General features: G+C 56.4%; 1 protein-coding gene and 1 long non-coding RNA gene across 2 annotated transcripts in view; both read left to right on the plus strand.

Moving 5' to 3' along the window:
* The first annotated feature begins 3,844 nt into the window (after window positions 1-3,844).
* On the plus strand, window positions 3,845-7,630 carry LOC118498274. Its single transcript, XR_004900798.1, has 3 exons — window positions 3,845-4,082; window positions 4,795-4,923; window positions 7,548-7,630. It is a non-coding gene; the product is annotated as an uncharacterized LOC118498274 (long non-coding RNA).
* Window positions 7,631-11,234: 3,604 nt separating this feature from the next.
* PTPRC (protein tyrosine phosphatase receptor type C) overlaps window positions 11,235-24,459 on the plus strand; it is a 36,216-nt gene continuing 22,991 nt past the window's right edge. The window contains exons 1-5 of the mRNA XM_036016075.1: window positions 11,235-11,241; window positions 12,213-12,344; window positions 16,243-16,353; window positions 19,989-20,203; window positions 22,210-22,270. Of these exons, the coding sequence (XP_035871968.1) occupies window positions 11,235-11,241; window positions 12,213-12,344; window positions 16,243-16,353; window positions 19,989-20,203; window positions 22,210-22,270 (526 nt within the window). The remainder of the gene's footprint in view (window positions 11,242-12,212; window positions 12,345-16,242; window positions 16,354-19,988; window positions 20,204-22,209; window positions 22,271-24,459) is intronic.

Below are 24,459 nucleotides of genomic sequence, written 5' to 3' on the forward strand. Positions count from 1 at the left end.
GCTTATCTGGGGCAGGGAACTGCTCCGCCCTGGTCACATTCCATCGCTGGAATGCGGCATCCTGTCTAGCACACAGTAGTAGCTCAATAAACAACCATTACCTAAAAAACCAGTGACGCATCTGGGAAAACTTTCCGAAGTCTTTTGCAGGCTTGAAGGTAATCCCAGTAGCTCTCCTCTGTCCTATTCTTTTTCCCATTTTACCCAAGAATTTGAAACTGATAGCATAGTTCTGACATGTTTAGGCTTTGTAAACCTAGCACGGAGAGAAGGAAGGTAGTTTCGCTGGGGTGGAAGGCCCTGGAAACGTCACTTGGCGAATGTTAACTAACAGAAATGATTTGTACATGACTCATAGTTGTATACGCATGGGTGAAATGTGCAACTTTCTAAGAGGTGCCTGTTTTCCTTTTTTTTTTTCAGGAAATACAACTGATCCCACTTCTGGTAAGAATTACTATTTGCATTTTACTTATTTTATTCTCTGTTGCAAAGTTTATGATTGTTGTTGATAGAATGTTTGTTACTATCTAATGAAATCACTCTGTGAGGATCAACTTCCATGACTAGAATGTTCCGCTGTCCTTCCTGGGTCTCCTTCTAAGAGATAACGTTTGATAACCACCTGGACATATTATTATTTTTATGTATGTTATTGTGTATGAAGGATAGCTTTTCTTTACCCTTATAGTAAATCACACAACAGATCCCAATCTCTGCACATTTTAACATTGCAAATAAATCAATTCAAGTTAGATCACAAAACCATATTTTAAAAAAACAGGTTAAGGAATTATTTGAGAGATTAGAGAGAAGTTTAAACATAACCATTTGTAAAATATATATTCCTTCAGGGGGAAAGCTTTGAGACTATTTGGATATTTTGTGATAATTGTTTCTAAATTCTACTGCCACACCTGAATGTAGTCTTATCAAGTGTCCTAATCCTGTGACACATTAAATTTGAACAACATAGATGCTAGAAATACATTTGTACATGTTACATGCAAAATAAGAGAGAAGTATTAGGTTGCATTTAGTTAAAAAATAAATGCTGCCACTTAAATGTTACTGCTATTGAAAATGTCTTATTGATTTCCTAATCAATAAGTTGTTTAAGGAAGTAGGAATGTGGCTGGCAGTGGAACTCAGAGAGCGAGTAGAGCCCAAAGACCATCCTGATGCGATCAGCATCCACGACGCCCAGTCCAACGAGGCCCACCGGAAAGGCTGTGAGGGGGGGTCATTAAAGGAAAGCTCGCTGTAACGAATGAAAGCTCATTCCGCACCGTGGGCCCAGAGAACCATGCAAACAGTAGCGAAACACTCGGGGCCCTGCATAAGAAGCACACTATTTTATTTTTTAAAAAGATCCGGTGTTAGAACTCGAGACTTCTGTGATGGGGCCGAGAAGTTTCACCAATTGAGGGAAGCCCCAGATGCCCAGCACCTCGTAGTGGGTTTAGGCCACTCACGTGCCGCTTGGCACCTGCACCTGTTAGGGCAGAGCGAGCTCACCCCAACCACAGAAACGGGCGGTTCTTGCAGGAGGGGCGGGGATGGGTGGCTGGGAGGGAATGCCTCAAATGCTGGACGACTCACCGCTTCACTGAGACAGCGGCCGTGACCTCTGCCCTGGCCTTGTTACCACGAGCCTCCAAACGGTGAGCCCAGGTAAGTTCAAACCGGGGCCCCAAATGCAAGAGAGAAGTGTCTCTCCCCGGAAACCAGGAGTACCTCCAGAGGAGGGGTGCAGGGGTGCAGGGTGAGGCAGACTTGGCGACAGAAGAAGCGCCTGAATTCTCGGTGGAGGAACTAGGGAATCGCACCAAGTTTGAGAGGCGTGCGAGGGCACCGGGCTTCTGGGTAGCTTCTCCCCACCCACCCGGACGGACTGTCTGCGGCTAGAAGTTGTCCTCGGGAATGCCGCTCATCGGATAGTGCAGCCTGGTGGCGAGCGGCAGGTGCTTGGAGTGGTTCCCCTTCTGGTCTCTGTCACCCACGTCTGGCAAGGGACAGGGGCTGGGAAATAAAGGGAGAAGGTTGCAACCCTTTCTCCGAGCGGAAATGGCCCCTCAGACCCTGCCAACGGTGAGGCTGGTTTAACCTGAAGCGACACGCGAGTCGCTGGCCCAGTCTACACAGAGGAGAGGGCGTCACTGCACAGGACCTGAAGGCCCTCCTCCCTCCTTTCCCGCCTCACGTCTCTCGCCCCCTCTTCCCGCGGCCTTTTCTCCGCGCCCTCCCTCTCTCCTGGCGGGGCAGAGCGGGGGAGAAGGGGCTGGGGTCGGGCGGAAGGTTTTACACCGGACACGGGAAGCGGCTGCCCGCCTGCGCGCCAGCGCGTGGGCGGCAGGTGCCGCGGAGGAACGTTCCCCGGGAAACGCGTGGGTCTGTGCGTGATCAGGCTGTGGGACCGCAAGGACTGCACATCTTCTTGGGGGAGTAACACGTAACGACTGGGCTGGCACCCCGATCTCTGTGACCACCCAGCGGTCTGCAGTATCTCACGACCACCCCAGCGGTTCAGCTAGGAAGGCTTTATCTGAATCTAGTAGAGACTGATTTCGCTTTATCCTTGACATGAATGATCGCAGCTAGGACTGCTGTCTGCCATTTCCGTTTGCATATTCTTAATTTCCTCTTCAGCAGTCTCTCCGGTCCAGTTCTTAATTCCTGCCCGTCTCACCGCGTGCCTGCATTTTGCTGGCACCGCCCACTCGGTCTCCCCACGCCGAGGCCATTTCCTTCTACCCAAACCTGCCGAGCCGACTCACCTGAGGCACTCGAGCGGCACAGCCCCCTTCTGGCGCATTAAGCGTTGAAAACTGCGAACTCGCTGTTCGTAGCAGCAGACACGGGACCCACAGAAAACGTAGAAACCTTACGCTCCTGTAACCCCAGGGCCCACAGATCACAGTGCGCTTTTGGGGGGTTTAAAAAACATTTTTGGGGTCTTCCCCCATTTCTATTACACGGAAATGCACTCGCTGGGCGAGCACCCACACGAAAACAAGGCGTGAACCCGTGGTGCGGGCGAGCCCATCCCGCAGGACCTGGTATTCTCACATCAGCTGCGCACACGCCTGTCCCCACGCCATGCACATGCCTATCCCCACACCACGCACACGCCTGTCCCCACACCACGCACACGCCTGTCCCCACACCACGCACACGCCGTCTTCTCTCCAAGAACTGAGCCCGGACACTGTGTCTCCTGGACCTCGGTGCGGCGCCCTTGGTTCCCCCAAATGCACTTTTTTCTGGAGAGTTGGGTCATTTGTATTACACCTGTTTGCGAATTTGGTTTGCTGGGCTTTCACCCAGTCTCCGCTTTCTCTGAGTGTGATTTATTTAAAAAATTAGTGTGTATCTAGGCTTCCGTCTCTCGTCTCTTCCTCTCGCAAAGCTCACCCTCCTAACACTCCCTGTTCGACTCCGTCTTTTTCTGTTCTTTTCCTCGTGGGTCAGCCTTTCCCCGTGTCTTTCCACGGGCTTCTCGCCCTGTGCCTCGTCCTTCTGACCCCCACGACCCCGGGCAGTCGGGAATCCAGTGCTCGGCCGGCAAGACGGCGGGGAACAGCTGTTGTAACCCCACCAGCCGGTTTGTTATCTTTAGCCACTGCCCGACAGCTGGCTTCCTATCTGAGTGTGCATTACCACATCCCTGTTTCTGTAGGCATCTATTCATGCACGTGCACGGGTACAGATGTGCGTGCATTTACACACACACACACACACCCACGAGTATACCAGGCACCACATCCGGACACTGTGTGCACACAAACGTGTGTGTATATGGGTTACGGACCCAGCACGAGGACGGGGGAGACCTTCTTTCGGGGCACGAGGCACGCACTCACTTTCTCCTCCTCTGTCCCCCACGAATGTCGCAGGACCGACCACACCCAAAGGCATCCAGACTCCAGCCGCCCGCTCACCCGCCCGCACCACGCCACCCTCACCCGCAAGCACCTCTGAGCCGGACAGTGGCTCCCCAGAGGCGGACACATCTCTTAGTGCCGGGGGCTCCTCCACGGAGACGCCCCCTCGGGACAGTGCCAGTGGGCCCGGTGTGACAGGTCGGCGCCCCCGGCCCCTGGAACAGGGAGACAGGAGCTTGTCCTGTGGTTGTTTTCGTCCTAAAGTTCCCAGAACGGTGTTTCTTTAACCGCACCCTGTGTCAGCGTCCCGGCACGCGGTTGTGTTAAAGCCTCCCAAATGCAGGGAATCCAGGTGTCTGCGGAGTAGTGGCCGGTCAGAGTCAGGCGGGCACGCCTTGTTGGGGGCCAGCAGGAAGGATGAAAGGGAACCCCCCACGGGTATGATCCAGGAGGCAGGTGGGGGGCTCCCCGGGTCTCCCCAGGTCTCCCCGGGGCTGCACGGCCCCTGGTCCGTGCTCACTTGGGTTTTCTGCAACCTGAGCGCCCTGCTCAGGCTCCACCCCCAGCCCGGTGCCCCTGGCTGCCCCCCAGAGCAGAGTCCCCTCGTTCTGTTCCAGATCCTCCACGCCAGAAAAGTATTGGGGACCATTCATCTTTTTTCATACAGTGATGATTAATAATCTAGCTTTGTTATTTGGGGCCCCCCCCCCCGGGATATTTGCATTAGTTTTTTTAAAAATTAAGTGAATTAATGAAAGCCGGCAGACACGTTCTCACAGAGTGGGTCAGTTCAGGTCTGGCAGGTGGTCGTAGCAGCTGGCCCCTGGTGACCCCCCCCCCCACCCAGTGTTTAACTTCTCCCACCGCAGTGGGGACACGCTGATGAAATGATGTCACTTTCTTACCTCAGATGCCGCGTCAGCACCCCGGACACCGTCCACAGACCCCCAGGCACCCGCTGCCGGACCTGGCTCCCAGGCACCCAGCGTGGCTCCCCCGCCCTCACTCACTCCGGCCCCCGGTGGCCCGGGGACAGCAGGTGTGCGGGGCTGTGCGCGTGTGCGGATGCGAGAAAACCACCGGGGCGTTCGGGATGGGGTGAGGGGCGAACCCAGGAGGGTGAAGGACCCCCTGTTCGGTGGATGGATGGATGGATGGATGGGGGCTTCCATAGCCAGCCTGCGGGACCACGCCCCGGAGGCCCTCGCTCCGGCGAGGAAGCCGTGAGGGAGGGAACTATGAGACACGGAAAACCACGAGAGCGAGCGAGACGCAGTCATGGGGGGCGTCTCTGCATTTGTTTTTCCCCGGGCCGCGCGTCTGTACTGGAGACGGTTTTCTAGGGATAAAGACCCACATTCGGAAGGAGGCCTTTCCTCCAAGACCTCCTTCCCGAAAACCAGGCAGCAAAGCGCAGGCGACTTCTGCGGTCGCCGAGAGACTGAACTGCTTTTGTAAGGGTCGAGGCAGTGGAGGGAAGGAGACGCCCCGCCCCCCGCCCCCCCACCCCGGCCCCTGGAGCACCAGGGTGCTCTGAGCGGAGCAGCTTCGAGTTTATAAAAACCAGGCGACTCGGCCCCTCCCTTGGAAAGGACCTCCCTTTCCAAGTCAGTGTCTAAGCCGCGGCTCGGTGCCCCTTTGCGTCCTGAAGCGCAGGCTTGCCCGTCGGGGTACAAGCCGGCTCAGCCACAGGGACGAGGCCGGGACCCCAGTGCCCGAGGGGCAGAGGCGCACGTGGGGCGCCCACAGGGCAGCCCGCGCCGCGCCAGAATCACACTGGGGGGGGGGGGGGGGCAGTGACGCACGCCGGACAGAACGACGGCTCCTTGGAAGTCGCCAACCTGTCCCCTCCGCGTAAAACCTCATCCGGGGCGACCTGCAAACTTTAGGGCCGGGAAAAGAGCCGGTCGCCCTGCCCCGCCTCGTTGCTGTTTCCACGGCAGCTGCGGTAAAAACGCACAACCTGGAGCTTTCGGCAAACTGGCAGATCCGGAAACTGCGGCAGGGAAGGGGCTGGAAAAGGAGCGGAGGGCACCCGCGGGTCGGGCCGGTGGTCCCGCAGACCCGGCCGTCCGCTCCGCCCGGGCGGAGGACACCTCCCAGTGGCTACTGCCACCCGTTAGAACCTGCGAGCATGAGCCCAGTTACGTGGAAAACGCCCGCCTCCACCCTCCTGGGGATCCCCTCCACCAGGGGAGGGAGGGGGGCTGTCGGATGAAATGGGGTGTCAGGGGGCTTGGGTGGGGGGGTCTCCGAGTGGCACAGGGACCGGGGTCTCCTGGGAAAAGCAAAGGCCGAAGGGCCGGGCACGCACGCAGCCGGTTTGAAAACTCCGCCGGGGGTCAGCCTGCGTCTAAATTCTCTTCTGACCGGACGCAGAGCCTCCCCCCCCCCCCCCCCCGCCCATCCCGCCGGGGTCCCACCGGGGTCCCGCCGGGGTCCCCGTCTGAGGGCCTGCCGGCCGCGCTGCTCCTTCTCTGCTCGTTCTGTTCCCTGAGCGGCTGCAGTGGCTTCTGAAGACGGCAGCGCTGGGACCCCAAACTCAAAATTGCGGGGGGTGCCTTTCCTGTCCTAATGGGGAGGGGGTGTCCCTGCGGTGAACGCGAGGCAGTGGCCGCAGGAGCCCCGCCCCCCCCTCCTTGAGTGTCGCTGCCGTTTTCAGACCGGGCAGCCGGGTCCTTCCACGGACACGCTGGGGGGAGTCGGGCTGCGGATATCGGGGAGCTGGGGACGGTGACCACACCAGCCGCAGTGCAGCAGCCTGACAACCTCACGCAGGGGCCGGCTTGCAGTCCTTCGGCTTCGGCCTTGACCACCGCCCGGTGGGCGCCCACAGGCCACCTCTGCTGGACTCCTGGGTGACCCGGCGGGCCTGGGGCGGGCGCTCTGACACTTGACCCCCCACGCAAAGCCCCAGCCGCACACGACACTCGGCCTCTGCGGCCGCGGCCCCTCCTTCTGCCCCGGTGGGCTCTCCTAAGACTGGGAAGGGAGGGTCGTGATGTCGGGGTGCCAGGGACCCCCTCTGGTTCTGAGCCAGTTTGGCGTTTCCGGCCAGGGCCGCCCACGGAGCGGGGGCAGAAGGGTCACCGTCCGCAGGACCGGAGAGGCCTGGCGCTCCGCGGCTGCGCGGGCAGGAGCAGGCTCCGCCCCGTTTTGGGGAAGGCAGAACTACGCAGCCGCGCCAGGGGACCCCTCTCCAGAGGGGGGCGCACCCCGCACCAGGCCCTCAGCTTGCGGGGTGTCGCACTTCCTTCTGTGTCGGCCTGACACAGCCTGTGACACCCGGAACGCTGTCCCCGCCCCTGGGCTGTGCACACCCGCAGGCCAGCCCCGCCCCCCCGTCTGTCCCTCGGCCGCAACTCGGTTCTGCCGGCTGTCCCAGCCGCCCCCCAGGTCCCGAGCATTTAGCATTCGGGCTCCGACGGCGAAGCCTCGTGGACCTCTCGGCTGTCGAAAGGTCCACGTTGCTGCGCCCCCACATCGGGCAGGACACAGATCCCGGGGTGTGACGGGAGGGACGGGTCATCTGCTGCTCGGCTGCGCCTCGGTAACCCTGTCCGCGTCCGCTGTCTGGCCCCTGCCCCCCCCCCGCCTCCCCCCCCCGCCCCCCCGCTGTGTGGCAGGGCCGAGGGACAGAGCTGACCGCCTTTCTGATTGCAGGGACCCCGGCAGAGACGGCCCCCTCCAGCGCCTTCCCTGCAGACACCGCACACAGCAGCTCGGCTGCCTCACCCACACGCACCTCCAACTCCTCAGGTCGGGCCAGCGCTCGGGGGCGGGGGGCTGGGTGACGGGAAAGAGAGGGCAACCTGAGAGCCCAGCCCAGCAGCTCCGTGTGGCCGCAGCGAACCTGTGGGCGGCTGCGTGCGCACTCGGCCCCTGCGTGCATGTTGCTGTGCATTCGGGCGAGAGAAACGCGCCAGGGAGCTCTTTCTGGGCACGTTTTGTCGTCTTCTTCCTACTGTAAGAGTGGATGGAGCCCTGGGGCCAAATCCAGCCCCGTCCCCCCCCTTGGAGAAAGGGGACCAGGAAGTAGCCGACTTTGGCACACGGGACTGGTACTTCCTGGGGATCGGTTTTCCCTCCTGTAAAATGGGTACAGTGATGCTCCTTTTACCGGGCCATGGACTGAAGGACTGAAGATATAGAAAGTCTGGCGTGGCATGGAGAGTACGGGAGAGTAGCCGGCATTCCTGTCCGCAGTCCCAGTAGGGAGGGGTGTGAGGGAGAGACGGGGAGGGAGCTGAGGAAGCTCACACACCAGGGAAGGGTCACACCGGGGAACGCACCCTTCCTTGGCTGCCAGCTTGCACAAGGTTTAGTTCGCGTTATGCAGCTACCCGTTGTCTTAAAGACCCTCGTGGGGATAAACCTTGCAGGCACAAGCTTATTCTGAAAACGGCGCCTGTCGGTTCCCCGGCAAAGACGCAGCCAGCGCACTCTCTCTGCCCAAGCGCCCCCTCCCCGTCGCCCGTCCCCGCGGCACACCCGTTAACGTTCCTTCTCCTGTTCGTTTCCTTGCAGACCCGGGCACCACCCTTGCACCATCCACTCAGAGCTCTGCAGCAGACAACCTCACACTCACCACTTCAGCCCTAGGTGACAGCCTCACCCCCAGTCACGCAGTCACCGCACCGGCACGCGCCTGGGACGCGCTTGCGCCCAGAAGGGTCCTTTCTGGGAGATGTTCTATCTATCGAGGGGTGCAGTCCTGGGGGCGGGGGCCACGGCACGGCGCCAGCAGGTGGCGGCCGGGAACAACGCCCACCATGTCTGGGTGGATATGGTGTGATAGCCTACGGCGTCCCTCCGGTGGCCTCCCCCAGGGGTTGTGACTTCACGAAAAACCTGGGCAGCCGTGTTCCCGTAGACCGGGGCCTCTTTCTCTGAGAGCAGGGCTGGGTCTTGGTGTGAAAACGAGCAATGCCACCCCGGACGCCGCAGTCCAGGTGACGAGCAGCCAAAGCGTGGGGCCCAGCCACCCGGCATAAGCCAAGGGCTGAGGCAGGGCCTCTGGGGTACAGACGGACCCGCTGTCGGGGTGCCCGCCAGTGGTCGCCAGGGCCCAGCTTGGGAGGCCACCCTCCTCTCCCAGGGCCTGCGGCTCAGAGTCCGGAGTAGCCGAGTTCCCCCGGTTTCCACCCCGCCCTGGGAAATCTGACGCTCACACAAGCCCCGTCTCCATTTCTGGAGAGAGCGAGTGTTGAGAGTTCACGAAGGCCAAGAGAGAGATGCCTGTTTTCTGATGTTTCCACACAAACGTGCCCGAGGAACTGTGGAGGCTCGCAGGGGCGCCCATCCCGTAGCCCAGGATGGCCAGGAGTGCGGCCCACGCAAACTGGCACGTTTACTTAACACACCACGAGATTTTGTTTGCGATGACGTGTCACGACACATTTAACGGGCGGCCCAAGATAACCCTTCTCCTCCCCGTGTGGCCCAGAGATGCCAAAGGCCGGCCACCCGAGATGGTAACGATTTAAGCTGTAGTCTGAGACAAGTCGAGGGTCCAGGGCCTAGACGCCATTCTCGACTGTGTGTCGCCAGCCACGATCAGACGTGAGCCCCCAAAGGTCTTGTTTTTCTCGCCACCGTGTCGACCGGGTGAATGCGACACAAAAGTATCTCCTAGAAGCAGCCCCTTTGCCCAGCGCGCTGTCCCGGCATTGCCGGCGCTGTGTGGTCTGCCAGCCCTGACCCGAGAGTCCCCACGTGGCCCCCTGCCCCGAAATGACAGGGGCAGAGAGATTCTAACACGGATTTTTTTCTCTGTTACAGCTCCAACAACTACACTGCTGTCCTGCGGTAAGTGTGCCCCCCGGGCGGCAGCCGATGGTGCTTCCAGAGGGCGCTTTCACGGTTTCCTTCCTTGGGTCAGGCTTCCGAGGCCCCAGCGGGCTCCGCTCACCGGCTCCAATTCTCACCTGTGGCCACGTCCAAATCTCAGGAGCCCGCGTCCTCCTCCTTGGGGGTCAGGGGCTTTGATGTCACCACTGTCAGCCCAGGACTGACGGTCACTCGCTAATCAACTTCGGGGAAGCCTTGCCCTTGGGTGTTTGTGGGACGGGGTGGGAGCGAGCGGGAGGCTGCGGACAGGACGGGGGTGGTGCCGACAGGCTTCTCGGGAAGAAAATCCACGCCTGTGTCCGTCCCTGTGTCCGTCCCTGTGTCTGTCTCGCCCAGGTGGCTCCAAGCAGGTGCCTGAGAACACCTTGTGTGTCCCCCCGTTCCCAGGGGAAGCCGAGTCCCTCTCCGGGGCCTGGGCCAAGCCCCCCAGTTTCCAACTGTCCGTCTGCTGTCCCCGTGGTGGGGGGGTGGACCCTGCGCCTTAGCGTGCAGAGCAGCCGCCCTGGGTTCGAGTGACGTGCACAACCTTTCATGCCCGGGGACCCCGGGGGCGTCCTCCCCCTCCCCCTCCCCCTCCACCCCCCACTTCAGGAACACGGAGACGCTCCACATACAGCCCCCCCGCCCCCTGCGGGGGAGCCCCACCCATGTTTCTGCATTCTGGTCGGATTTTAAAACGCGATCCAATCAGTCTCTGCTTTCAGCTCTGTATCCCACCCCCGAGGGACGGGTAACACGGCTCTCGAGGTTCTCTGACTCATTCCCTTAGCGCAACGATCTCAAGGGCCACCCACGGTGCCACCAACGGTGGCGTCTCCGCCTTTCTTGGGGCCGGGCGGTGCTCCGCGGTGCGGACACACGGCACCTTCACACAGCCTGTCCGAGATCACCCGGGGGCCTCCCTGCGCCCCGGGGTTCCTGGCCGCATACGTCTTTGCGACTAAATGTTTTCCAACTTGGGGGGATACATACCCAGCAGGGCAGTGGCTGGGTCATGTGGTAGCTCCATTCTTAGTTTTCTCAGCCCCCCGCCCCCTACGGTGTTTTCCATCCTGGCCACGCCAGTTGGCATCCTCACCAGGAGCGCACGAGGCTGTCATGGAACCGTGCACCGGAAACCACATAATTCTATTAACCTCTGTCGCTCGGATACTTGTGATATAAGTAAATAAAGGGCGGACTCAGTCACCTGCTGGGACAGGCTCCCCTGTTCCTCCCGCCCGAACCGATCTCTCTCTGCGCCTGCTTCCACGTGGCTCCGTGCACACCCCGCCTTAGGTGTCTCCGTGTCTTCCGCAGCTTCTGTCCCTGTGTCTCCACGTCACGCTCCAGCTGGTTAGAGAGCAAACATTCGTATTCCTAGCGGTTCGTGCAGCGACTTGAACATAATACGAAGGACTCACTCATTTTCGCCGCTTTGATAAGTGAGCGAATAAGTTAGTGCTGGTTGAAAGGGCGCTGTTGCCCCAGTCACCGGAGTTTGTGTCGGTAAAGGCGAGAATGCGGGGTGAGCCCGCACTCTCCAGGGAGGGTTTATTTTCCATAGTTGCACGCAAGTCCGGGAAGGACGAGGCCTGGGGTCCCTACGTAATTAGTGTCCCCCGTGTTTGGAGGAGCGGAAGGCAGAGAACGACGTTTTAGAGTGCAAAGGGAACCGGAAAGCAAAAATAAACGTGTCGGACGCGCTGTCCGCTCAGTTGTCAGTTCATCCGGGACGAGTGGCCCCCACCCCCAGTGACCAGTGTCGGACAAGCACCTGGCTCGAGAGCGAGGAGCCTGGCGGGCTGGCCTTTGCTCTCCTGGCCTGTCCGGTCCGGACAGGGAGACGGACACCCGTCCAAGGCCCTTCCGGGCTGCTCTCGCACGCGGGGGTCTTCGGTGAAGCAGTGGAGGCGGTCAGGGAAGATGTTTGCTGGGGGGATGGGGGGGGGGGTGTTCCTTCTGTCCCTCCCTTGCTGTGTTCCTCCTGTTTCCGTGTTCCTGGCGATGTTTCGTGAACAATCTGATATTTTTGGAAGCATGTGGTAAGGAGTGTGCATTAAATGTAGGTTTATTTTGTTCTGAAAAATAAAAATAACCCTCCCTGTCTTCTCTGCTTTCAGAGCAAGAGTTTGCAGACATCTCTGTGACTTATCATTATGATGATAAAACTAATAAATATAAGGCACAACTAAATGTCAATGAAACTGTGACATGTTCCCGTAATGCATGTGAAAACCATGAGATCTCTGGCCTGGAGGAATGTACACCCTACAATGTTGACATACAGGGTCAGTCATGCACCGGTGCAAAAAATCTAACATTACACGTCCCACCAGGTAAGTATAAATCGACGGCTACTTGTATATGAACTAAAACGGTACCTTGTCCCGCGTGCCGCCTCCCAGGGCACCCGGGGTCACCAGGTGACAGGACAGGGCTGAGGGGAGGAAGCTGGCAGGACCAGAGGGGCCAGCCCCCCCTGGCCCCCGCCCCCAGCGGAGACGAGCAGCCCCGAGAGGCCCTCCGAGCTCCTGCAGATCCGCCCTAACGGAGGGCTCATCCCCGAGAGCTCACCTCTCCTCCTCCGCTTCATCCACGTCACCAAATACACCGAATACGCCCGTGTGCGTATTTAGCCTTTCAGGCTCGGGTGTGTCTGGAAATACGCCGGGGCGGGGCAGGGGGCGGGGTGGGGGGGGGAGCATCAAGGACTTGATGCTTGTGGCGAGAACAAACCTACTCCGACACGGACAAGGAGAGCCGGCGTCCCAGGGGGGGCTTTCCGGAGGTGTCGCTGGCTCGGCCTCTGCCGAGAGCGGGGTCTGAGCGCCCCGCCCCCCCACCGCCCGCCCTGCGGCATGTCTGCAAAAGGGCGCGGGGACCACCTCCGTGTGGGTGCGGAGTCCCTCACGTCCTGTCCCCCTTCGGGGTTGCCGGTCAATTACTGGGCGTGGGAGGAGGCTGAGCCCAGGGGTCTTCTGGGAAAACGTTCTTTCACTTGCTCACTTGCTCTAAAGATGACTGAGATAAGTCACCCGTTAAAAAAAGAACAGAAAGTAACACCTTTTTAAAAAGGCGTTCCCCCAGAGGAAGCCCCCGCACTCTGTGCGATAACCACTCAGCGAAAAATCAAAGGGTGAATGGAAGAAAGCGGAGATAGAAATAGGAAAATAACACGGACCGAGGGTTTTTGAAATGTGCAAAAGTGCAGTTTCATCCAGACCTTTGTTGGACTCTGTTTTTTAAAAGTAGCACACGTCTGAAATAAACTGTCACCAAAATGTGTGATGTTAAAAAAAAAAAGAAGAAGAAACAATAATCAAGAAACACAAAACCCCGACTTTGGGGTTTTTCGAAAGTAATCTTAACGCTTGTCTTGAACAGGATCAGGAACAGACCCTCGGGGACTAGAACCCAGCACAGGGCACACAGTGTGAGATACTAGTCACCTGTTTCCGTGTCTTCTCCTTGACAGGCCCTGGCCATTTTCTGTTGAAAACCTGTACAAAACAGGATTATGCAGACATTTCTATTTGTTTAACTTGGAAACTTAAGGGGACCTTCACTTGTGACAAAAACAGACTTCGGTACAAACATCAGTGTGGTAAGAATATAGCATTGATCCAAATTTCTGTGATGGGAAGTTGTCTCCTTCCTCCCTCTCTCCCTTCCTTCCTTCCTTCCTTCTCTCTCTCTTCTTCCTCTCCTCCTCCTCCTCCTCTTCCTCCTCTTTCTCTTTCTCTCTCTCTCTTTTTCTCCCTCTCCCTGTCTCTGGCATGTCTGGAGTCAGATCACTGCATGCTCTACAGCACTCGAATTTATAAAACAGATAAATCCTCCCCCCGCAAAAAAAAAAAAAAAAACAAACAAAAAAACTTCTGAAATAGCAGAAGTCCGTTCAGGTGCAGCCGCCCCCGCCCCCCCGCAAGGCACCGTGGGAGAGGTGGCCAGCGAGGAGCGTCGGAAAGAAGGGGTGATGCTCCACCAGGGGAGGGCAAGGGGAGCGAGCACACGGCCACACGACGCCAGAGGCCACTCGGTCAGCCCGCCAGCCGCAAAGCGCACAAGCCCCTGGAGACCGCGCAGGTGCAAGTGAGCTGGGAGAAGAGCGGTCTCCCAGCGCGAGTCTGGGTTTACACGAGTGACGGGCCGCGACGGAGCTGGCGTGTCTGTTTAATGACCACTGATTGGGTGCTTTTTAAACCCCCTTTTACTTGAATTGATGGAGGTGGGACCTCCCTCGCTCTGCACAAAGCCATGGGCGAGGCCGTATTTGGGGGGACAGGCAGGCACCGCCCCCAGGGGTGAGTACGGGAGAGACGCCCAGCTGGGGTGGGAACGTGAGGCGGGCGAGGCCCGGACCGGCGAGGACGCAGTGTGACCTGAGGCCGCTGGCTGTTGGGTGACGGCGGCCTCCGGTGCGGTCTCAGTTCCGATGACAGAACAGGGGCTCACCCCATCGGTCACACGAGACACGTTCTCAAAATCCACCATCGTTCCCGGGACTGTCCTTAAAGTTGAGTGTGCTAAAATAATGCGCTGTGGTAACAGTTCTCGGGACCTTTTATTCATCATTCCTTGCCATTTGCACAGGTTTGCAATCTAATAGATAGTGATTTTAAATGTGAAATCTGAAAAGGAAGTTATGTGACTTATTGTATTAAGACATTCATATGCAATATTTATTTCTTTCAGAAAATAAAAATTCAGATACGGAAACAATTGAAGTAAAAGGCCTCCAACCTAATGAAGATCATGTTTGCACTTCAGAATTGTTCTATGACAACTATCGCATTGATAAAAAAAATCAGACTATTCGAACAAAACCTGAAAGTGAGTATGGTACTTACATATACACACACAATTATTTTTTTTCTTTTTCTATGGTTATGACTCTTGGGGCATCGCAGAAACTGACGTTGCAGTTTGGGAAAAGGGATTCGGAAACACACTTGTGCCGCCTCGCTCAAGCGGGCCGTCGGAACCAACCGCCTCGGCCGGGTGTCGGCGGCCGTGCGGTCTGCGCGCCGCAGGTGGATGCGGGCCGAGGTGCCCCCCCGTGCCCGGCCAGCTCCACTTTTCCCGAGCGCCGGCCCCCAACAAACACAGAAGCTCACTCAGGGTGGACTGCAGACCTCAGCTGCAGCTAAAACCATAAAATGTCTAGATGAAGGCACCAGAGAGGTGTTTTTGCTCCTTGAGCGTAGCAGATGTTTCTTGGCGCAGAAAGCAAGAATAACTGTAGAAACTACACTGATTGGGCGTCATCAGAATGGAGCATCCTCGCTCTTTGAATACAGCCGTTAAGGAAATAAGGGGTCGAGCCATGTATTGGGAAAAAAGAGCCACAATTTATTTAAACTAAGAGCATTTTCCAAAACCTAGAGACTTCTTTCAAGTACACAATGAGACTTGAGCGCCTCAGTTAAAAATGGGCAAGCATTCTGAACATGCACTTCACACACACACACACACACACGCACACACACGGCAGGTGCCCGGCCAGTAAGGGCTTGGGAAGGATGCCCCACGTCATCATGGGAGCGGTTGGGGGGGCACCTCCAGACAGCGAGGGCATGAAGGCCTCACGCGCTCGCCAGACTGGCGAACGCTAAACTGACCGAGCATCTTGCCGGTGACGAGGTGAGGACCCAGCGCCGCCACCGCAGGGGTGTACGGGGGAGGAGAGCACGTGCCCCCGTGAGGACCTCTGCACCCGTGCGCACGGGGGCTTCCCTCGCCACGGCAGAGGCCTGGGGGCAGAGCCCGCGTCCCGCAGCAGAGAGCGAAGAGGTTGGAGGGGGCGCGCCCTCGCCGCCGTGGACCGCCGCCCACGAGTAAGGGGGCCCAGCCGTGTCCCCGGGAGGTCGGCTCTCGCACCCACCGGCGTGTGCAGTGCCGCATGCCGGGCCCCAGCAGCGCTTGTCCTGGCTTTGTCCGTGAGAAATGGGCGAGGAGACAGACCGGGTCCACAGGGACAGAAAGCAGGCCCGAGGGTGCCTGGGGGAACCCCGACCTGGGTGACGCGCGCTGTCTGCCTGGAGAGCGACAGGGGCGCTGCCGGTGCGCGCAGGTGCCGACACGCACGGACCCAGGCTCCGACGGGCGGTGCGCCTCCTGCCTCTGGTGCGAGCACTCCCTGCCCTCTTCACCTCAAGTCCCACGACGAGTCCCTGGAAACTCGGAGAAGGGACACTTCACGCAATGGCTGTGGGGCCCGCCATGGGTCCTGCCGGTGACAGCGCTCTCGGCGGGCGCAGGGAAGTCCAGCAACCCCAGGTGGCTGGGCCGTGACGGGCAGGGGGAAAGCAGGGTCCCCGGATTGTCCGTGCGTCAGCGGACTGTCCCTGGTCACGGTGACCCTGTTAAGTGACCTCAAAGGCAGATTTACTGTGGCCAGGCGTCTTTTCTACAAGGTCATTATCAATCCAGCGTTCATTAACATAGGGCTGTCCCTGGGCCCGCTTGCAACTCGAAGAAGGTTTCCCCGTGTCCTGACTCTCACGCCTTCTTCTTCTCTCCGCAGTTCCAGGACAGCTGCAGAGCCTGACCTCTGTGGAATCTGAAGCAAAAGCAGAGATCACCTGGACACCACCTTCCACTTTCTTCCGTGGTTTTCTCCTTTGCTGTGAGCCAGGTAATCTGCACCGCGGGTGGTTCTGTGTCCGGACAGAGAGACGGGAATCGGGAAGGGCTGGACGTGGGGACTGAGGTGGTGAGCCCGGCGCCCTCCGCATGGCCGTGGCGACCTACCCCCTGGGAGTCGGGTTCCAGACCCCCGTCCGATCACCGTGACCTCGCCAGCCCCTGCAATGACTGAAGCCCAGGACGCCCCCAATACCGCTTATCTTTCTTGGTCTGTCTTAGTTCCCACCTTTGCTCTGAAGGGCTGGAGAAAGACAATAGTGCCCTCCAAATAGTGTGGGAATGAGGTACGCTGCTTTGAGCTCAGTGTTCGGGCTCCCGAACAAACCCCTCCCAAGCCTCGACCCCCACGAAACACCGGCTGTCCAACGGGCTGGGACAAGAGCTTCCCCAGAAACACAACTCATTTCGATCCTGTCTCGTGGGCGTTCAGCCCACTAACTAACTGCAGCTTTGGGGACTTCTGAGAAACAGACCCTCTAGCAGCCCACGGTGACACGGAGACCGTGGCTAAGTCACTGAGACAAGGAGCGTGCACACGGCAGCCAGATCTTTCCTGTAGAGGTTCTGCAGGTCCATGGGCACGGCCAGCGGGACCGGTGCCCAGCGCTGAGAGAAAGCACGGCCCCACCGCAGACCCTTGTCCCTTGTCCACACCACACAGTATGCGCAGTGGGCCTGGGGGTCCCGTCCGGCCTTGTTCTTCCTGCCTGGGGGGTCACACACAGAGCGCCGAAGGCAGGGGCGGCCAGCCCGCGGCCCACACGCCCCATGGGCCCAGCACAAAAGCGTGCCTTTACTTAAGACATGACCTAGTTTTAGCACTACGTTTTATACTAAGTTGTATTACTCAGATATGGACATTTTCTGTATCAGTGATCCCAAATTTGGGTCCCGCTCAACAATTGACAAAGATTATCAAAAGGGCCGCCATGTAAGGAGGGTGATCACGGGAGGACTTTTGTGCTTGTCTGTGTTGGCGGACGCCGCTGGCATGAGGTGCTCGGACCCGTCTCCGGCTTGTCAGGTTTTGTTAGCGTTTGCGGGCTCGATGTGGGGCCCGGGACAACTCTCCTTCTCCCAGGGTGGCCGGGAGACGCCACAGGACGGCTGGGACAGCACGTCCCTGGCTTAGTGTCTCCGTGGCCACTTTTCTCGTCTTTCAAATCAGATGCGACGATGGCCTGGGCACTCCTCTCCGCCACTTAAAACAGTGCCTGGCAGGTGCAGCGGCCTGTGCGTCGTTTTTGTCGTGACTGTGTTAACATTTTCAAAGAGAGTTTATTTATTTATTTTTTAGAAGGAACAGACGGGTGTAGCACAGAGAAAAAAAACCACATGAGGGACCACATAAACCCGCTTATGGAGAACGAGATCTGTAAACCAGGTATGTGCTCTGACCGGGAATTGAACCGGCGACCTTTTGGTTTGTGGGGCAACGCTCAACCCCCTGAGTCCCACCCGTCAGGGCGGGTGGTGTTGATGCTATTGTCACTCTAACTGCTGTCTGGTAGCAGGGTGCCACTCAAATTGTCCTTTAACCCTTCTGTCTTGAGGCCACTGGGCTACTCAGAAATAGTCAGTGGCTAGTGATTTCTCATCTTCACAAACGCTGGCTCTTCTGCCTGCGTGTTCGGACACCGTGAGACAAGTCCTGCCACGCACGCGGCTCCCCAGCCAGAGGAGAGGCCCCCCTGTCTCACTGGGGCTCGTCCCTCCATCCAGAATCGTCCTTGCTTTCGTGATGGTTTTTTGTCACCCTCCCACCTGTCCAGCCTCACGCATCCTTCGGGAAGAGGTCCCTCCCACTCTACTGCCAGCCCGAACTTCCCCCCATTTCTCAGACGCCATGAATTACCGCTGAGCAGACCTGGTTACTGGTGCTCGAATGGGCCGTGCATCTAGAGCCCCCAACGGTAGCTAGCTAGCATCAAGGGGCCGAGTTTGCAGGCTAAGCATTAGAAAAAGGTTCGCTTAAAAAAAAAATCACCTTTCTGAACCATCACAAGTCCAGACTTCCATAATATCCACTGTGAGCTGTTCCCTCAGGAAGGAAACACCATCTTCACCAAAGTGCCTCAACTTACTAAAGTGTGTATTTACCAAATTAATTACATGCAGCCGTGCCATTTCAACATTCGACTCGGTTTATAGCAGTGGAATTGGTTCAAGGTAATCGCCGGTCCTGGCGTGCACTTCTGAACGCCAAGGGTATATTTGCACATATTTTCCAGGTCGCTGGGCTTGCAGCTGGCTAGAAATGGTGTCGTGGAGACGTCGAACTAAGGGTGCGGTACTCTGGACTTGTCATGACTTAATAAATGTTTTCTTTTCCTCCCTGAGATGGCACCTACCTTGAACTGGATGCAAACTCGACGGGCATTACTTTGGAACAACTGGTCCCTTATACAAAGTACTGTGTGACCGTGTATGCCTCTGCCGGGGAGAACAAGACGCGTATTGGACCTGCCAGGACCCATACGTTTCAAACAAAAGAAGGATGTAAGTCCTACGTTCCAGCGCTCCCTTCTTTCCCAGAATGGCACGAAGCAAGCGGGAGCACGGGTAGCACGCGGTGTCTCTGTCTTCATGCTCCCCTCGGGGATTGCCTGGGTCTGGCCCGTTTGTTCCCGTCTCGGGCTCGGAGTTTTTGAAGAACAATGACCTCAGCACGTGCCCCGGGGTCCTCTGTGCACCTCAGCTCTAATTGTAAGCATTATAAAAGTGGAGCACGAGGGCGCAGGAGGTGGCACCACACGCACGATTTCAGGCCCAGGGGGCCCTGACCCATGGAGATCAGAGAGGCGTGGTCCCCTGCGGTCCGTGGTGTCCAGAGTGCCACTGGTCAGACGCCCGATGCCACCTGGCCCACGAAGCCTTCCCTCGCCGGCCTCTGCGTCCCTGACCCAACACCCCTTCCCACAGAAACGTCTCGTTAGCATTTTCCTGCCTTGGCGTCGCCCCGCCCACCCGGGGTTCTCCTCCACCTGCCCGGCGTCTCCGGCATTTCCAGGCCCCGGGCCCGACCTGCTCGCAGAGGCACGTCAGGCCCAGGAGGCCTGGCGACAGGCGGTGCCATGGGCAAGCCCACAGGGGCGCCCCGGAGGCCCTCGCTGGCGTGAAGACAGCTCATCCCACTCGAGGCCGGACCTAAAATGTCCTTAATGGCCTTGAGGTTTGGGTTGAGAATGCCCAGGGTCGCAGGCGTGGGGCTTCCGTCCCGCTGCTGGACCCCCGCGGCGTCCCGCCACACGGGGCGGAGCCGCGGCGGCTGCCGAGGGTCCCGGAGAGAAGGCCGCGGGCAGCATGCTGGGCGCTGGGCGCCGGCGCCCTGCCCCCTCCCTCCGCCCCCTCCCGCCCCCCTCGGTCTTGCAGTTCTGGGCTTCTACCTGGCGGGCAGCGCGCTCGAGGCTCCGAGTGCAACTCCGGGGCCAATGGTCCCTGAGCAAAGAGGGGGTTTAGTCCTCGACGTTTTGTTCCAGTTTTCTCACGGAAGGGCCTGCTGGAACTTTCTCCTCCGCACCCGCTAACGAACACCTAAGAGCATGTGTGTTGTAGACACACAGCGTCCCGCAGGCTCGGATCACGCTCATCACGTGACTGACCGACCTTGCTTCCTTTCGGCAGGGCCAGACAAGGTCAAGCACTTGAAGGCCACGCCGGAGGCAGATAACCGTATGCTGGTGACTTGTAGCGAACCCAACTACATCTACGGCCCCAAAAGAACCTACAAGCTGTTCGTCAAGACCGCACAGGGTGCTGAGGTTACACGGGATCAGAAGGAGAGAGACTGCTCATTCTCCTTGAAGGATCTTAGCTACTCAACACAATACATCTTTGAGGTGAGATGATCATTTCTGTGCTCACTGGAGTCCTGTAAAAGTCTTAAAAGTTGGACTGCAACCTTTTCCCCACTGCAGTAAAAACAGGACTTTAAAGCAAATATTTTGCCAGAATATTTTTTAAAGGTAAATTTCTTTTTTTTTTGAAGATTTTTAAAATTTATTTTTAGAGAGAAGGGAAGGGAAGGGGAAAGAGGAGGAGAGAAGCATCAATGTGTGATTGCCTACTGGGGACCTGGCCCACAACCCAGGCATGTGCCCTGACTGGGAATCGAACCGGTGACCCTTTGGTTCACCGGCTGGCACTCAGTCCACTGAGCTACACCAGCCAAGCCTGTCAGAATATTTTTGACCTTCAATAATATACCAGTATATTACCTTTAGATGATCAACCTATCACAGATGATTAATATATGATATCATCAACATGTAATGTTCTTCTCTCTTTCCAGAATTTTCCTTTCCCATCTGTTGAATAAGGTTAAGTTATTCTGGAAAATTATAGGTAAACATCCTATTAGAATGCAATCCTAAAATTCAAATGTGGAGATAATTATTGAGTTATTCACCCTCTCCCCCGCTCTCCAAGACTTTTGTTCTTCACGGCAGACGCCGCCCATGGTTTTATGTTTTATGTTTTACGTCCACTTCAGTCTCCGCCCCCCCCCCCCGTTCACACCTTCATGGGGGGCCGTCCTTTTGGCTTTTTTCACCATTACGACCGCTGGCTCGTGAACTAGGAAAGTGTTTTTAGTGCTGTGACTTCATTACTTTTCTTTTCTGTAGGCTTATTTTTATGTTCTTCTGGTAGTTTTTCAGCCATGTATTTCTCTTTTGTTAATTAACTAAAGTTAACGCTTTCATAAAATTTTGACTGTATCCTATCCCATGTCTACATGACTTATCGCTAATTTCTCAATGACTGGCACAATTATGGCACAATTATATGATGAGTGGATTATTGAAGTGCTCTTACTGATAATTTCTAAAGAGTTTAGAATTGCAATTTGAAAGAGTTTTAACGTACCTGTCTTTTAAAGACAGTGTTTCTATATTTCTGGTGCTTGATTTTTTTTTTTTTACAACTGCTGCCTTTGGGAATTTCTAAAGTATTTTTTACAGTTCATTATATGATACATGTACCTGAATATTCCGTGGCTCCTGGAGAAATGGCAAATCCTCCATAGGGTAAATGCTTAGATATATATTTTCCAGATCAATACGTCTGCAAAATTTTTTTATTTGTCATCAATCTCTTTAAAGATATGATTCACTTAACTTTTTTCACTAAATTTATTTTTCCTTAAATTTGGGTGGTGGTTTTTGTTTTGTTTTTTGGGATTTTTTTTTGTGGGGGGGGTTGCCACTCTGACCGCTTTCTCCCTCTTGTCAGCTTCCCCGCTCACCTACACAGGTTTGCTGCACTTGTGTCTGATCTCACGAGATGCAGGCACCGAAGCTGGTGGCGTCCCCACCGCAGATTTTGCCCCGGGTCACTGAGAGCACGGGACTGGGCCGCTGCCATGCCGGCGGCCTCACTCCCCCACGGAGAGCGACATGGCGACTGGCACATTACTGTGCGCAGTTCGCCACCGGAGGACTTTCACGTGCCTTTCACGCATGGCTCTCGTTAACACTCAATGGTAGATGTTCACTATGAAAATAAAGTGTGTGAACATTAGTTAGCCTATTAGTAGGGAATTTAACGTTAAATAATGAATGTTTTGAAGTGCTGGACTTTATTCCTTCCGATTCTTTATTCTTCTTGATAGAACATCATTGCTGAGTGAGCAAAGATTTCTCCATCTGTTTTTCACTGTTGAGCATTTTCTTTTAGACAATAACCGGTAAAACATACTGAGAGGGCCTTCAAGTTTCCACCTGAGATCGAAGGTTGACAGCATATTTTTGATGACAATGAAGTGGTTGAATGGGAAATGTGTATGTTACATTATAGCACGTAAATTCACGTGAGAAAATAAGCTTCCCTTTTGTCGCTGAAACAGGTCTTGTTGAACAACGGGAAATATGATGGACCCCGAGAGTCTGTTACTGCATCAACATCATGTAAGTGATCGCTTCGCTGTTTACTAAGTTCATGTTTAAAAATATATGAACACACACACAGAGCTTGAGCATTTTATGTTCACGCTGCGTCCAATCGTTAAAGGTTTAAATGACACACATTTTATAAACCTAAAAGTCTACATTATCTGGAAAAAAAAAGTGTAGATGAGCATCATATTAAAATATAGCATCTTAAATGCAAACCAGGAAATTCGATGATTGAAAGATTGTCAGTTTCATGAAATCAGTCCTGAGAGGATTGACTATTAAATGACGATTGTGTCTATGACCTTGGTCATGTTCCTCACAAAGTGGGTTTGTTCCCTGTAGTTTGGAGACTGTGACCTATTCTACCCCATTTGGTCCCTCACCAGTCCCCGGGGCAGAAGCAGGTGCTGGACACTCCTCTGCCCCTGCGTTGCCTAACTAACGGAGGATCAGTATCGCCTCGTAATAAGACGGCTACTTTATTTTGTGCCAATAACATTAAAAGTATTTCAAGCAAAATAAGTGTGCATGCAGGGAAAAAAAATCACGTCAAATGCCGTCATCATCATGAGAATAACGGTGTCCCACCCCCACCCCCTGCAGAACAGCCTCACAGCCCACCATGCATTCCCCGGTTTCCTTCGCTCTGCCCTCTACCCTCAGGGACACCGCCCCGTCTGGGGCTGTGGGCGTGGCCAGCCGGCCGAGCTGGCGGGGGCAGGAGACTCGGGTCACTGTTCGTAGAGCTCCCGCCCTGGTGGCATGGCGAATAAAATCAGACTACGGAAAGCTCTCGGCCTGTCCCTCTCCCGGCCACTCCCTGCCCTGTCTCACGCGTGCTCGCAGCCTTCACGGATGCCTCGTTCACCCGAGAGAGAAGATACAAAAGTAGCTTATCTTTGCCAACTGCTGCACTGGGTCTCACGCAGAAATTTGGCTACAGTGGCCCAGACGCAGAACAGAAAAGCTCCCCGTGTTAGATGCCGAATTCAGCCACACGCCTTTGACCGTACGCTTGTGTAAATATTTTATAAGCCCTTACGATAAAAAGAGCGCCCTGGAGTTCTTCCAATCACGTAAACAATTTGTAGCGGCGGTGCCTACACTTGGGGGCCATAGACCGAGCAGCAGGACGAGTCACGGGTGTGTTTCCCGGCCTGTGGAGCCAACGGGAGTGCCCCTGAACTCGGTCCAGAATTCGGCGCTCTCTGGTTCTTCCTCGTCTGTTTGCGCTCGGGCCCAAGGGCCCCACGAAAATGGCTCCGGTCCAACTCCACAAGGCCCTCCCTTGCAGTGAAGCTCGGGGGACAGTTCCTGGGGCTCATCAACCTTGACCCACCAGCACCTTGTTCATCACTGACTACTGGTTCCTCCTAGAAATTCTTCCTTTGGAGCTGGTTTCCCCGGGCACGCGCTGTCCGTGTTGGTGTCCTTGGCTGGTTCCCTCCTTCCCTCCAGCTGTGTGACATGGCCGAGTCTCGGGGCGCAGTCTTGGGGTTCCTTTCCTCTCCATCTGATGAGTTCTTCAGGCTTATACATTAACTAGCCACTCTCGGTCCAAGACTCAAATTTATGTCCAGTGCCAGATGTGTTCTCAGAAGATTTCTGGCAAGAGCGTTCCTTCCAAAGTGGCCTAGAGACTGCCTCCTCAGCCCCTTCCCTCCGACGTCTGATCCTTTTCTCCTGTTCTCAAATGCACTCCAAGCTCCCCCCCTCCGCCCCCCGAGCCTGCTGCACCCACCAGGTCCGGACGGAGGCCGTGGCGTGGAGCTGCCTCCCCCCCGACGGCAGAGCTCCGGGTCTGGGCTGGACCCGCCAGAGTCTGCCTGGACCGTGGGACTCACGGCAGCACTCACCGATGTCTGCACGATGCACGAGTCAGAGCCTCTCTCTCCTCGGCTCCACGTCCTACGGAAGCTGCACCTTCAGCTCAAAACAGCGTGGCCTTCACACAGTTCTCCAGGACCCCCAAATCCGACCCTCGAGCTCTCCGAGTCCCCGTCCTACTGGCAGTCCTGCTGTCGCCTGGGCGTGCGGGGCCTGTCTCTGCCCCGGGTTCTCGCCCCACCACCCCCTCTGCTTCATATGTTGTTGTTGTTTTTGAAAACTGCAAAATAAGTGAAAATCTCGACGTGTTACAGACTTTCAAGGTGATTCATTATTCCAAGGACCCAGCAAAGCCTAGGACATCGTCATCTCTG

Source organism: Phyllostomus discolor, chromosome 15 (assembly GCF_004126475.2).
Source record: "Phyllostomus discolor isolate MPI-MPIP mPhyDis1 chromosome 15, mPhyDis1.pri.v3, whole genome shotgun sequence".
In the NCBI taxonomy this organism is placed as follows: domain Eukaryota; kingdom Metazoa; phylum Chordata; class Mammalia; order Chiroptera; family Phyllostomidae; genus Phyllostomus; species Phyllostomus discolor.